General features: G+C 47.5%; 1 protein-coding gene across 1 annotated transcript in view; it reads left to right on the top strand.

Annotated features, from left to right (window-relative positions):
- The window catches only part of ERBB4 (erb-b2 receptor tyrosine kinase 4), a 119,923-nt gene that overhangs the window by 58,379 nt on the left and 46,696 nt on the right, over positions 1-14,848 (top strand). Inside the window, exons 4-11 of the mRNA XM_078603712.1 lie at positions 2,217-2,354; positions 5,464-5,529; positions 6,938-7,056; positions 8,879-9,020; positions 10,841-10,960; positions 12,056-12,182; positions 13,825-13,898; positions 14,334-14,424. Coding sequence (XP_078459838.1) covers positions 2,217-2,354; positions 5,464-5,529; positions 6,938-7,056; positions 8,879-9,020; positions 10,841-10,960; positions 12,056-12,182; positions 13,825-13,898; positions 14,334-14,424 — 877 coding nt within the window. The remainder of the gene's footprint in view (positions 1-2,216; positions 2,355-5,463; positions 5,530-6,937; positions 7,057-8,878; positions 9,021-10,840; positions 10,961-12,055; positions 12,183-13,824; positions 13,899-14,333; positions 14,425-14,848) is intronic.

The following is a 14,848-nucleotide window of genomic DNA, read 5'->3' on the forward strand; positions in this document are numbered from 1 at the left end:
CATAGATAAAAACGATAAAATACATTATTTTTTATTTATAGCTCTTTTTTCCGAAGCAACCTGGCTACAAATGATAGCTCAACGAAGTGGCTTGTCATGTGTAAATGTCTAGCAGCCACAAACTCTACACGCATGTTTCTAAATGTGGAGGGACAAACCGGAGGACCCGGAGAAAAATCCATGCGACCACAGGGAGAACACGAAAACTCCAAATATACACAGGCGACAGGGTCAGGATCGAACCCACGACCTCCTGTATACCTGGCGATGTAGATAACATATCCTAGCCACCGTGTCACCCACACGTGTCGGAGGGATTGGGCACAGATCAGCTGTGACTGTAAGGGGGTGACACACACACACGCGCGCAGCGGGGGCGTGTGCGGTTGTGTGTCGAGTCAGCGCGTGGATCTCTGCCAAGAGAATTCCACCTCCCTCCCCCTGCCTCCTTCGTGAGGCCCACGCCATTGGATGGTAAATGGTGGACAAGTCGATGCATTGCCGTCCTTTTTCCTTGGCGACTGCGCCAAAGCGAGACTTGTTCACGCAGAATATAGTCACGGGCTACCAAGAGGGCGTTGTGAACTATAAGAATGAGACGCCCCCCTGTTCTCACACCCGGGCGGTTCTCAAAGCCGATGTAGAGGCGATGTGTGGATCGTTCTGTGGGCCCTCACATGGGTTTTGGCATTTTAACACATTTACACGTTTCGCGGTTGTGCTTTTTTTCTTCATTTATTTCTCATTGCACTAATAGAATCCCGTACGATCACACTTTTGTGTTGAATTTCGGTGTTAATGTTTACTCTATTATGATTTATGTCATCTATAAACGGCCATGATCCTGACGACTGTATATGCACAAAGAGATGCAGACAAAACACCTCAGTATAAATGGATTGGCAGCAGTTTAAATTTGCGATCTCATTCAAAAGTTTAGGCCTGGGGCCATGGGCTAGAAATGACCATGGGTGACACTTGGGCAGACTGACAGTGGCGTGTCTTGTTGCTGCACAGGCTGAGTGAAGACAATCCGTCGTGCCTCTCAATCACTGGCATGGGAAATTCCAAACAGGTGCATTCACAATCTCCATTGAATAGCCGCTGCACGCTAACTCGGAGGCACGGTTTTTTACGGCCACCGTTAAAAACTGCTCACGCGAGCCCAGCGTGTGATCGTGTGAGCAGGGCCTCGCCCAGGAATGTGTCTCCTAAGTGGGAGTCCGGCAGGCGGCCGACACGTTTTCTCGAATTTAAACGAATGATGAGGATGTCGGTGCCGCTGCGGCCGTGTTGCCGGTGGAGCGCCGAGCGCACCACCACCTTCTTCTTCGTCATCTTGTACTTCTTCTCGCGTTTGGAAGAGCGAACAGCAACTCTTAACTGAACTAAACTATTATTTTTATTTTACAAAGTAATGCCCACTGAGCTCTATGGAGCTCTTTTTCACAAGCGACCTGGCGAACACAAATGATAGCTCAACGAAGTGGCTTATCATCACCTGGAAATTTTTAGCAGCCAAATATATCCTAACGCATGTAGAGGGAAAACCTGGAGGATCCGGAGAAAAATCCACACGACCAAGTACAATACTGATTCCACGATTAAAGTTACAACTGGTTGTTGAACCTTCTGTAGGTTCACGGAATTGAGTTATAACAGTATTGTAGCGGGAATGATAACTTTGCACTGTTACAGAGAAATTCATGGTAATACTGTATAGTGATAGTAAGAGGATGTGAGGTTAGTACGGTAATCATTCACACGATATGCACCTGTGCCTGGTCGTGGGTTCAATCCCGACCCTGACGCCTGCTGTATATTTGGAGTTTGCGTGTCTCTCTCTCTTCCCGTGGTCGCGTGGATTTTGCTCCAGGTCCTCCGGTTTTTCCCTCAACATTTACAAACATGCATTTAGAGTATTCGGCTGCTATGAATTTCCGCGTGATGAGAAGCCACTTTTGTTGAGCTATCATTTGTGTCCAGATCGCTTCATTCCCGCTGGGTCTGATAAACGCGGACCGCTTTTTCCGGCTCCTCTTGCTCTCACACTCTGCTTGCGCTGTGATTTTTTTCAACTTGCACGCATGTTGCGTTCACGACCATTAACCACCTCCTTCGCTGTGCAATATACCTGAACAGAGACGACGCGCCGTGCACAATCGCTCCAACACCCCCTCCACTGTCCCCCCCCCCAACGCCCCACCACCGCTCAGAAATCCTGCGTGGAGGCGTCTACGTGAGCAGCAACGAGTTCCTGTGCCATGCCAACACCGTCAACTGGGACGACATCCGCAACCGCAACAGCAAAGAGAACTTCAGCAGCCGCCTCGACTTCACCACCAGCCAGTCCTGTGAGCAGCGGCGCCGCGTCCCTCCGTTTCACCATCTCTCCGTCTCTCCGTCTGTTCGTCTCTTTGTCTCTCTGCCCGTCCATTTGTCTGTCTCTCCGTCTCTACGTCTCTCCGTCTCTCTGTCTGTCTGTCTCTCCATCCGTCCATCCATCTCTACGTCTGTCCATCCATCCGCCCGGCCCGTCGTCGTCGTCGGTGCTGCGACGAGCGACGAGAGGGTCGTCTGAAGCACCGGCGGTGCGAACCGAAGCACTCGCGTCGATGGGTGGGGTGGGGGGTCGCCCCGTCGTTGTTGATGTGGACTTATTTGCGCGAGTCGATCCTCGAGTTCGTGTGTGGAAGCTTAACTAATCTGTGTAAAGTTAAAAAACAAACAAACAACTAACTCAACACATTCGTCCATGACGCTGGTGACCTTATGAGATGAACATTTTTATCTTAAACATTATATTTAATGATTGACGTTTCTGGCAATGGTCCGTCTTCATAGCGCACGGTTCCCGCTGTGAAGAAGGGCCATGGCCCCAAACATCACCGATTATACACTTTAGTGTTTAAAGAGCACAAGTGTTGTTATAGACTAAGGGTGTTGAGTGTTTATTTTTTTGTGCTTGACCGCCACTGCCAATTCAGCAGCATCAGCATCACCAAATAATTTGTTGAATAATGTGTAGGTCAGGGTCGGTCAGTGAACGAATCATAATATTGGGAAGTAATACGTGAGTGTGACTTTGTCCCGTGAACGTGCTTATGCAAGGAGAATCAGGCTACTGTGCATAACCATCAGACAAGCAAGGTGATGGGGCATTTACAGAATGAAAACTCCACACGTAGTCCTTGGTTGTTCTTACTGGGGTTGGTGATATCTTCTTTCTCCGATTTATGAGGATGCATATTTTCGAACACGTTGTGTGTTAACTGAACACGTAGATATTTTGAGCCAATTTTGTTTCCATAAGGGCTTGTAACGATCGAGCGAATGTATGCATGTCGAGAAACCCGTCCACCGTTCAACAGAGGCAGTTGTTACGTGTTTCACCTCCCTCACCGGTGATTTGAGGGACAACCACATTTAGCATTTAGATAGAGATTGCATATTGCAAAGTTTGGAATTGTTCTTTAAGTCTGGCCACATCATTCTGTGGCCCAACCCACGAATACATTTTGGATCACAGAGAATGTTGTAGCCTCATTTCAGCCACAATTCTCCCTGCCACGGACTCTTCATGCCAACCTAACAGTCGAGAGAGTGACGCGGCATTCACGGGTGGCCTATTTGTCGTAACATTTTGTAGATTGTCTAGAAGTCCATGGGAAAATCTGTTGGCTCCTGATTTTCTGTGCACATTTGCGTCCGTGGACATTGAGGTGACAGGCAGGAGGCGTTGCATTACACCCACTGGGGGACATCGATTGTGCCGTTTGGTTTTTGCCTGTGGTAGCTTGTTACTTCAATAGCGTTTCATGTCAGCAAATAGTCACTCAAAATATTTGGTTGATTGATTGAGGACCTAAAGGGAGAATGGCAATGGAAATTATTCTCGCGTTTTATATTTTGTCGTGACACAAAAAAACACACAGAATGATAAAACCTGTTTCGTCTCGTGTGGAATGATTATTGGAGTGAACTTCGTACTTCAAAGGCACTGGGGGCCTTGCAGTGACAATCGCGTAGTGGATGTGCAGTGCTCACACAAGCAGTCACTGCACGATCTTAGGTTACCCACTGCCCTGTTGATTCAAATGAGTTACTATATAAAAGAGTTAACACTTTCAGGCACCGCTTTTGGGAGTAATATAACTTTAGAAGTTGTTACTTCCAAACACATTGCTTGATAAATAACATGCGGTTGACCGTCTGGCTGATTGGAATCGTATTTTCGAACAGTGGCTCTTGGCTCTTAACGTGCGTCCAAAAGCTTTAGTCGGGCAAAATGAAAGTTACCGTTCATATTTATTCTCCAGAGCACTTTGAAAGCAACGCTCTTTAAATGTAACTTGGAAGGAGAAGCCCTCACCGTTCCGTGCTAAATACATATCGGATATCTCTCAATGGGCATCGTATGGCTTGTGGCACGGAGATACAGGAGAGGGATTCATTATACTCACTCCAGTCTGAGCAACACTTGCAAACTACCGGTGCGCAGCCCGATGGTATTCACAGTAATCAATCACTTTACTCACCTCCCTGCGATTTGTGAATTGCAGTTTGGTGAATTTGATTAATGGTGATTGTACGCTAAAACACGAATAATCGTCGTGTTATAATAACGCAAGAAGAGCTCCGCAAATAAGAGTTAATAATATTAATAAAGGCACGTTTCGCAAGATAATGTTTAAAACGAGGTTCGTGCGCTGAGCGTAAGTTGAGAGGCAGAGAAATTGGCGGCGTCGTTTGGGTGACTTTCATCGCCAAGTAAAAAAAAACTGGTCATCAATAACAAAGAAAATGTAATTCTCATCAGGCCCCATGGTGCAGAGGGGAGTTTCCAACTCTTACAATCCACTCCGCCTCTCCGGTAAACATTTCTGTTGCGAGGTTCACACCTGGAGAAGCACAACGGACGATGTGTTGGTGAAGGCGGCAGGCCGGTGGTCTTGACTGAGAGGCCACCGTACCAAAAATATTTAGAGCAACTAGATTATGCTGTTCACGTAGCTACTTATTAAATGTTGAACGGATTATTTGACGATGCTGCTGCGTTGGTGAGTGGTGCATGAGCAACAATTAATAATACATAAATAAAATCCTCAACACATTCATCAACAACGCCACCCTAAAAATAGCACCTATGATCTATTTTTCGGGCAATTGCAATGGCCTTCTTCATAACATGTGACTCACGCGCTATTAAGAAGGGACATTGCCCAAAACGTTGGCTGTTAAATTCCCTTTTTGAAGGCCACGCATTTTGTTATTGACGAGCGTCTTGAGTTATGTTCGTGCTTGTGCACCGCTGCCAACGCAGTCTTGGAGGAGTTCTTGGGACGAGCGTACGTGCTGTCCAGAGATGCATGCAAATTATGAATACGTATACAATAATTCGTTGTTAAATGCGTAAGGCAACGTCCCTGCTGTGAGTGACTGCGTGAAAACCGATGTCTGCAGGCCAGCCGTGCCACCCTTCGTGCAAGAACTTCTGCTGGGGATCAGGACCACAGTACTGTCAAACGTGTAAGTGACGCGTCCGCGTCGTGCATCACCACTCCACCGGCTCGCCACGCGTCGCGGCCGCCCCTAGAACGGCCACGCATCTCCAACTCAACTCGGTGCTGAGCATTTGGGCACAGCATTAAATGAAACTGATTTTTTTTATTTTATCAGGTTAAGCCCACTGAGCGATGTAGTCGCTGTTTTTCAGAAGTAGCCTGGCTATTACAAATGATAGCTTATTGAAGTGGCTAATTGTCGTTTGGACATTTATAGCAACCCAAATACTCTAAGCGCATGTTTCTAAATGTGGAGGGAACATGCAAATTCCAAATATACAGCAGCAGGCGTCAGGGTTGGGATCGAACTCACGACCTCCTGTATACCAGGCAAGGTAGTTAACATCTCGCCATGGAGTGGCTCCCTTTCAGAAGTGACCTGGCCACAAATGATAGCTCAACAAAGCGGCTTATAACGTCGAAATTTATAGCATCCAAATAATCTAAACGCACATTTATAAATGTGGAGGGAAAAGCCAGAGGACCTTATGAAAAACCCACGCGACCACGGAGAGACACGCAAACTCCAAATATACAGCAGGCGTCAGGGTCGGGATCGAACTCACCGATGCACATCGCACATTCAGAATGTGACTAGGCAGCGCTGCGACAGAGTGCTGCACTAACAGTGACAATACATATATACGTTTTTGTCATCACCATCATTGAGATTGCTAACAGCCACGTATCATCATATTTACAAATACCTCCGATAATCGCAGGGCCAGTTAATGCACACATTGCGTTCCACAGACTCATTTCGAAACGCCGTCAAATTAAATTTGGTTAAATGGACAAGGGGGGTACGATTAAGCTGCGTTCGTCAGAGCGTTAACCGGCTGTTGTGGTGGTGGTGGAGAGCTGGCGGAGCGGTTGGTGTGCTGGTGACCTGGAGTTGGTGGTGGTGTGAGTGACATCGAAACCGGTGTCGGGCACCGCTTCACCGGTCCGCGCTGACCGGCTCGGTGAAGTATAGTTTCATAAACCCCGTCACTGAAACGGCTTGGGGAGGCTTTTATCCATCAGTGTACTGACAAAGGTTTGTACATTATTATTTAAATTGCCATTATATTAGTTAACATCTCGCTTGACTTAATAACCATCCTGAATAACGGATTAAATGTGATTTATTCCTTCTCCACAAAAGGTGTCAGTAGGCGGGACTGCGCGTAATACAAATATAAAATATAATACGAATATAAAATCCCACGATGACTATCTAAGTGGTGTGCATAAGCGTTTGCGGTAAGCAGTGCAATGTTCTAGAATTAGCGCGCTTTTGAGAAACTGGATCTGCGCCCCTGTAGATACATTTCTTCTGCTCACGCTGCTGTCATGATTGTCCCGCTCCCGTAACCCCATCGGGGTCACAGTCACGAGCACCATCTGCGCCAAGCAGTGCGACGGGCGCTGCTACGGCCTCGACCCAAACCAGTGCTGCCACAAGCACTGCGCCAGCGGCTGCACTGGCCCCCGCGAGACCGACTGCTTCGTAAGCCCCCCCCCCTCCCCATCCCATCGCACTCTCTCGCTCGCTCACTCACTCCAGGGGAAACCCTGCACTGCTTGGGAATTTCCTCCCATCGTCCTCCCTTTCCCCAGCAAGCTCTTGGAGGAGCTTGCTGGGGAAAAGAGCCCACACAACGTGTTGTGTGGGCTCTTTTTCCCGTCACGATTTATGGACGGTTCCGTTTGTTGCAGGCCGCTTGATGGGGTTTGAGGCCTTTAGGACTGCACTAGGAAAATGCACAAAATCGAAGAATTAAGATCCATGGGGAAATCCCACTCATGGTCTACACACGTAGAGATTAAAGGCAACCTTAGTTGGAACTCAGACTCGGTGATTATTATTTCAGGTCCTCCCCCACTGCCCGGTTGTAAGGTTATAAGTTAATACATTTGTGGAAAAAAACTTTTCCCCAGTACGTTATATTGGTTGGCAATATATTGTAGTGAGCATAAATATTATTTTTTTGGGTTAGATCGCATAAATATGAATGTGGCGTATTAACGACACGTTTATACTTAGGCGATCTAGCCAAAAAGCTTTAATGATGCATAATAATATTGGTCGCGAAAGCCTACTACGTATTCAACCATTGTCATGCAGTCGACATGTACATCGCAATCAACCACCATTTAATTGGTGAACTACACAAGTTCCTTCAATCGACTTTTTAACAAAAGCACCCCCCACTTTACGTGGCCGTTTTCATGGGTGACAGAGTGAAGCTCTTTAGCATCGAGCCACGGCCCACGTCGACGACACGTTGATGCCTGCGCCATTAAACGCATTCAGCGCTCCTTTCATTAGAGCAAACGTGAAAACCCGACGCCGTGCCGCTGTCCATATTTAACTGGAGTTGTTTTGTCCGCAATGGAAAAGTGCGATCGGGGAAAAAGAGGAAAAATGCATCTCAAACGGCGAATTGGCTTCCACGCAGCGCCTCGCGAGTGACGACACCGGATTAGCATCCGCAGCCGGAGATAAACACGCGCCTGCTCCTGCAAACTGAGCCGGTGTTTGCCCGAGTGTATCATTTGACCTGGGAGGGTGGCCTCTCCATCAACTTTGAAACCAGGGCTCTGTCCCCCGCGCTCCCACCCTGAAAGCAAAGCACTGCCTCCCTGCCTCCTCTGAAAGGGCTCCAGACAAAGCGTTGTTCCGGTCAACCGTTACAAAGTTCTCAGTGCTCAGTGAAAAGAAAATGCTGTCCGTGTTTTTAGTGCTTTAGAATTCCCGCAGCCCGTCGTTAATTAGCAGCCAGACTGTAGATATCCGGAGCCCGTGCGGCCTGCAGTGCGATAGCTCTGTACGTTAAGCACTCCCCCCTCCTTAACCTCCTTCCGTTCCCCCCGTAAAGCCTCGCCTCTTCTCCATTGCCCATTCTTTTCCTCTTCCCTCCCCTCCGCTCCTTCCCATCCCTCCCATACCCTTTCGTGATCCCCTAAGTACCCCTCTAACGCTGTCACTCATTCCTCCATACCACGGTAGCACGCCCTTGCCGACTCCCATCATTCCATGTTGTGTCACCGTTCCGTAAGCTATGTCATCAAGCGCCTCGAGTGAAGGCGCTCTCCAGGAATATAAATATCAGTTCGATAATCCCCCACTCTCGCTCCCCCCCCCCCCGGCAATCTCACGTTGCGTGCAGGCACAGCGGCGGACGATGTGACGGCATAGAGTGTGCTCCCCCCTCAACGTTTCACCTTCCGTCGCCGCTGAGTGAGACACCTGCGGGTGTGCGCGGGCTTGCCTGATACGCCACGGGGCTTCTAACACCTCCGTGCCCGCCGTGTCCGTTCGCGCGCAGGCGTGCAGAATATTCAACGACAGCGGCGCCTGCGTGGATCACTGCCCGGCTCCGGTCTTCTACAACCCGTCCACCTTCCAGCTGGAGTCCAACCCCAACGTCAAGTACAGCTACGGAGCATCCTGCGTCAAGGAGTGCCCCAGTACGTGCCCCCCCGCCCCCCCTCCTGCCTACCGCCGGCCGCTTGTTGGAGCCGATGCATTGTCTCTGACGGGCCACTCGTCAAAGGGGCAATTACTCAGAGAGGCGGAATTTTCAAGTGTCACGCAAAGGCGAATTGTGGAGGGGGGTTATTATCGGGGATTCCAGAAAGCAACTTTTCTCGTCATAGGGCGGCTGATGTAGATGCAGAGCAATGACGACAACTTCACATTCAGGTGGTCAAGCCGGGCAACTGTGTCAGGAGCAGCAGAGTGCATTGCTTGTGCGTTTCATCGTTATATGTTGTTACGGTCTGTTCTGGATGCATGTAGGGCATCTGAGACGTGGGGGAATCAGTGCATCAATATTATGGTCTAGTATTGGTGTTAATGAAACACCGATCTAGGCTCTGTCAAGGCCCCCAGGCCTATAAGGAAAGTCGCCGTACCCTAGACTGGGTGGGTCGTGTGGGGGAAGGCGGAAAGATGGTTGCCGAGCCGGTCCACCGACCGAGGGGAAGACCTAAGGGCAGATGGTGGGACACAGCCAGGGCAGATCTTGGAGGTCACTGTGTGGTAGCAGCTGTGGCATCAGGCAGAGGTGTAGATTAAAACAAACGGTGCTCTTCACACATTTTCGGAGGGGGGGTCACTTTCGCCGATACGACATCGTCAGTGTGAGGGCCGCCACACATTTAAAACCATTGTCGGTTTGATAGCAGCACGATGATGATGGTGGGGGGGAGGGTGTTTCCCACATTTTGTGTCTTGTCGGGGGGCCACACAAAAGGCCACCAGGGATGGCCAGTGGCCCGCGGGCCTTGCAATGAAGAACACTGGGTACAAGTGCTGTTTTCGAGGTGCGGTGGTGACATTGACGGCTATGGCCACGGTCTTGAAACGCAACATGGAGGTTTAAAGCTGTTGAGGGATGCACACAAATGCGATTTATTTCTTCAGCACTAAAAGACAATTTTGAGTTTTAGAATTGAGAAAATATTTTGTTAAATAACATTCGCGTTTAAATGCAATTATAACCGGATTCCACGATATATATATTTCTAATTTACATTGCATGTTCAATAATACACCCACTCGAGTATATATATATATGTGTACAATCTAATGGGATTTGTGAAAGAAACAATTCACTTAGCTACTATTAACAGAACAGTTAAAGATACATTTATATGTATGTGTGTTAAAATGAAACTGGTTTAATATGGAAATGTACTTCCTGCAAAGTATACAATAATGCAATTTGCATAGGCATGTGATCTAGGGGTGGGCAAATTGCTTTCATAATCATGCACGTGAGCCGAGTATTCTGCAGCAAAGGAGCATACTGTATGTGTCCACAGTAGGGCCCTCTGTGCACACTGCCTGAGCAGTATCGACACATCTGTACACTTATGTACGCACGAGTACACTTATGTACACATCTGTACCCTTATGCGCTGCATGTACAGGGAATATGGGTATAAAAATACATATTTAGCACTTTCCTCAATACACTGTTGGATGAAGGCATTCGCACGCTTTGTTTGACCATACTTTACCACGCTGCTCGCAGCAGATTGGTGAGAGGTGGGCGAGGAAGCGGGGGTGGAGAGGGGTGGTGGGACCGGTTCAGGTATCGCACGCCACTGGTGTAAGCCATGACCACAAATGTATGCATGTTGGAGTGGGATCGGCGGATGGCTGTGGGGGCTGTTAGTTGGGGCAATGAAGGATGTGCAATCGTTGGATCGATTGGTCGAACCCGGTGTGGATGGGGAAGTTCGTTGACGGACGTTGGTTGTTGTTGTTGATTTCCCCGTAGGGAATTTTGTCGTCAACTACAACTCCTGCGTGCGCTCGTGCCCCGTCAACAAGACCGAGGTGGAAGATGGCAGCGGAGTGAAGCACTGCAAACCCTGCCCGGACAACCTCTGTCCCAAAGGTCACACACCCATGAGCGAGCGTCGCAACGCAGCGGATTATTGGGGACCTGCTGGGCTACCTCTCGCCACAGTCATTTAGTAGCCCGGCAGGCACTTTATATATTATGATGATGCTTGTTTACTTCGGAAAGCCTCATGACAAACATTTTTTTTTCACGAGGGTCCTGCCAAGTTTTTTGCAGCCGTTGCCAGATGATTGCTTGTGTTTGTTGCAATAGAGTCATCGGCAGGGTTAATTAATTCGGCAATATTTGGAAGGTGTCGCTGGCATACGATGGCCTACTCTCGCGAACGACATCTCCACCATGAAGCGGACGGTGTCGCCGTATCTAATATGGATATGCGCACCGCAGTTATAACCGGGATGGCCGATTTAGTTGCCACTGGTTTCGACCCGTGAACCCTTCCGAACCGAGCGGCAAACGGGCTATCGCTCGTCCTCGTCACCCTTGGTTACCCGAGAATTGCAGCGTTTCTCTCGGATGTTGTCATCGTGAGTAGAAACTGTGAAGAGAAATTGGAATCACACTTGCGAGCACGTTTGCCAAAGCCACTGGAGGCATATTTAGTATTTTGAGAGTTTACGGCAATAGTTTGCATTTGTTTTCTGACTGAGTGCTGGCGTCATTGTAGATGCATAATCATTTGTGACATGAAGACCCTTTTTCTTAGAGCATGAACTGCTTTATCCCGTAAAAATAAACCTTTAAGTTGTTTATTGGCTACACTGAGTGGCATTAACGATGTATGTGAACTTCTGTGTAATATCATAACATAAAGTATCAAAATCTTTGTTTTAATACTTCTGCATTACAATTGCCCTTTCTATTTTATTGAACATGAAGCAAATTATCCAAACTAGGCATATTCAGGCAATATTTAATGATATATTATACACATATTTACAATTTTTTTAAAGGCTGGTCAAGGAATAAGGGGTCAGATTGTAAATGGTCAGTTACACAAATACAAATTTGTATTCATAATTTCTAACCATATGTTTCCTTGTAACTTGCGGGTATTTCTGCGTGGAGTTCTGTTGAAAGTCAAGCTTGTTAATTCCACCCATGCATTGCACTTGTGTCTCTCTGCAGTTTGCGATGGCATTGGATCCGGAAATCTGAAAGGGGCACAAACGGTCGACTCTAAAAACATCCATTTCTTCTCGAACTGCACGACCATCAGTGGGAACCTGATCTTCCTGCGAAATGGATTCGATGGGTAACGGGCACCTCCTAAACGACTTCACATGTTTTCCCGCTCACCTGTACGCTCACCTCGAAGCAGTCCCATGGTGCATTGCGTATTCTGAACTCGTACGATTTCTAAGGGGCTCTAACTGCATTGAGGTGCAGGTGCGGGGAGCGGATCATGGGACTGTCACCTGGCTGGGCTGTGGAGATCTCCCTTGGTCCAGGTCGCAGCGTCTCTCTGCTCAAATATGCGCCGGATGGTATGCTCGTCACTGTTGGCTAGCCCTGAGCTAGCCAGTGGTGCAATTCCACATTCTAATGGTCAAGTGCAGTCCCTCCATTCGGCAGTCAGTGTTGGCATCCGAAATTACGGTACTCGAGAGAGGATAATGATGTGCGTTGACGCCACCCCCCCGCCCCCGTCTGGGAGTTGAACTTGCTGCTTCATAGCTGAGTTGACCACTCCACAACCGCTACCTTGCCAGGTTTGCTCTGCCAGTGTGAGAGTCCGATTGCTCGCAGCTCTAAAGTCGCAAGGATGTCCCAACATACACGACCCTGTTACTTCCCAACAAAATATTGGGTGCGAATTTATAAAAAAATTAAACTAATTCACCATCTTCTTGGTTCTTTCGGTAAAGTCACGTAGAAGGGAAATAATAAAATAATAAAAATAAAACATAATATAGACGCTGTCTTTCCGACAGACCTTTTCTTCACCTGAGGACGGCTGCTTGCGTTGTGGCCGAAACGTCGTGAGAATTATTTAATTATGTTGTATTTTTATTATTTTATTATTTCCCTTCTACGTGACTTTACCGAAAGAACCAAGAAGATGAATCCCTGCAGTCACGAAAGAAGCTTTACATCGAAATCTAATTCACCATCTTCATTAGTAGCACCGTCTTATAATATAAATATATAAATATACATGATAGGCTAACTGTGTAGCCAGTGGCCTAAATGGTGCAATTATGGTTTCAGTAATTGCCGCTTTCACAATGGTATTCACGTCACGCCACGATGTTGCCAAAGCCTACGGCAGTTGAATGTGATCTGTCTGTAATAAATGTTCTTTTGGGGTTAGATTTCATTCATATAAATGCGTCGTCAAACCTGCCACCACCTGACACAGACAATTAGTAAGGTTTGTCACGTTAACAGAACACTGATTGTGTGTTGGAGAGTAAACCCAAAACTCTTTGGTTCTTTCGGTAAAGTCACATAGGTAGAAAAATAAAATAAATGTTATTTTTTATTTTATTTTTCTACCTACGTGACTTTACCGAAAGAACCAAAGAGTATGTAATCCTGCAGTCACGAAATCTTCAAATCAAGATTAAACCCAAAACGTTTACAATTCGAGTACGACGTGCGCTGGTGGCTGCAACCAGCTTCATGAGGCGATTATCCAGAATTGTGAAGAAAGTCCTCCTGCTTCGGTCTTGAAAAGAGGGGTAATGGTGATGTCATCACTGTGGACTTATCTACATCGAGCTTGTATAGAGTCGCAAGGGCAGCATGCTCTGGGAGGAGCCACACTCGGGTTCACGTTGTGCTCTCGCCGATCGCTGCTGAAGTCGCAAGGCCATTCAAGCTCATTCGCCGTGCAATGGCGCAATAGTTCACGTGATAACCTGGAATGAACGGGGGTTTGTCCTTTGTTTCAGCGACCGCTATTACAACATTCCTCCTCTGAACCCGGACACCCTCGATGTATTCCACAATGTGCAAGAGGTCACAGGTATGACCCGCTTCTCATTGTGGCATTATCGTAGTCTGCAGGATTTTGCCAATGACAGACGATGCTTCGACAGTGGTTAACTGTTGGCCCTGATGTGCACCTGTACACAATTACTATTTATAGACAGCACACTGGATATCATTGTGTCCTTGACAATGTGAATAATGTTCGGGGTATAATGCCTGGCATTGCATTAAATAGTATGTCTTGATGAAGTAAAAAAACACTTTTTAACACGGTTTTAAACTTGACTTTTGTCAGAATAAAATTCATTCTAATTAATGTGGTATATTCACCGTAAAGAAATGTGTCTTTCTTGGGTTCAACGGTAATCAAGTGAGTTCATGTAAGAGGAGTTGTCCAGCATGCGACCATCACTGATGAAGTGAACGCAAACTCATTGTTGCCTCGTGATCTCACTTGTCGGCTTTGAAGGGTTCCTCAACATTGAAGCCTGGCCAGAAAACAGGACAGACCTGAGCGTTTTGGAGAATCTGCGGACGGTGAGAGGCAGGGACACCAGAAGGTGAGACTGCTGGCCCACGTTAGAAGAACTTTAAGCCACGTGTGGTCATTCACTGGACTGGCCGTTTCATCTCAGTCATGCTGTATTCAGCCACCACACTGCAGCTCACTCACACACTCACCTGATCATACACACCCTCACCACACTGCAGGTCATAACAACATGCCCACTAACTTAACCGATCACTCACACACTCACAAGATCATACACTCACTAACGTATCTACGCACCTACTCACTCACATCCAAAGATAAAGAGAAATATTCCCCCGTATAGCCTTAATAGACTGTTGGGGCAAGTACTGTTAGCGAGCACCTATGAAGGCCTGAATGGTGCACATGGGGGTAGGTGGCCAGCACCACGACCAAACGCCTTTGTCTCCCCAGTGGCAATGTTTACACACCACACCAGGTACTCATTTGAG

The sequence above is a fragment of the Lampetra planeri genome, chromosome 21 (assembly GCF_965212315.1).
Source record: "Lampetra planeri chromosome 21, kcLamPlan1.2.h2, whole genome shotgun sequence".
Taxonomy (NCBI): domain Eukaryota; kingdom Metazoa; phylum Chordata; class Hyperoartia; order Petromyzontiformes; family Petromyzontidae; genus Lampetra; species Lampetra planeri.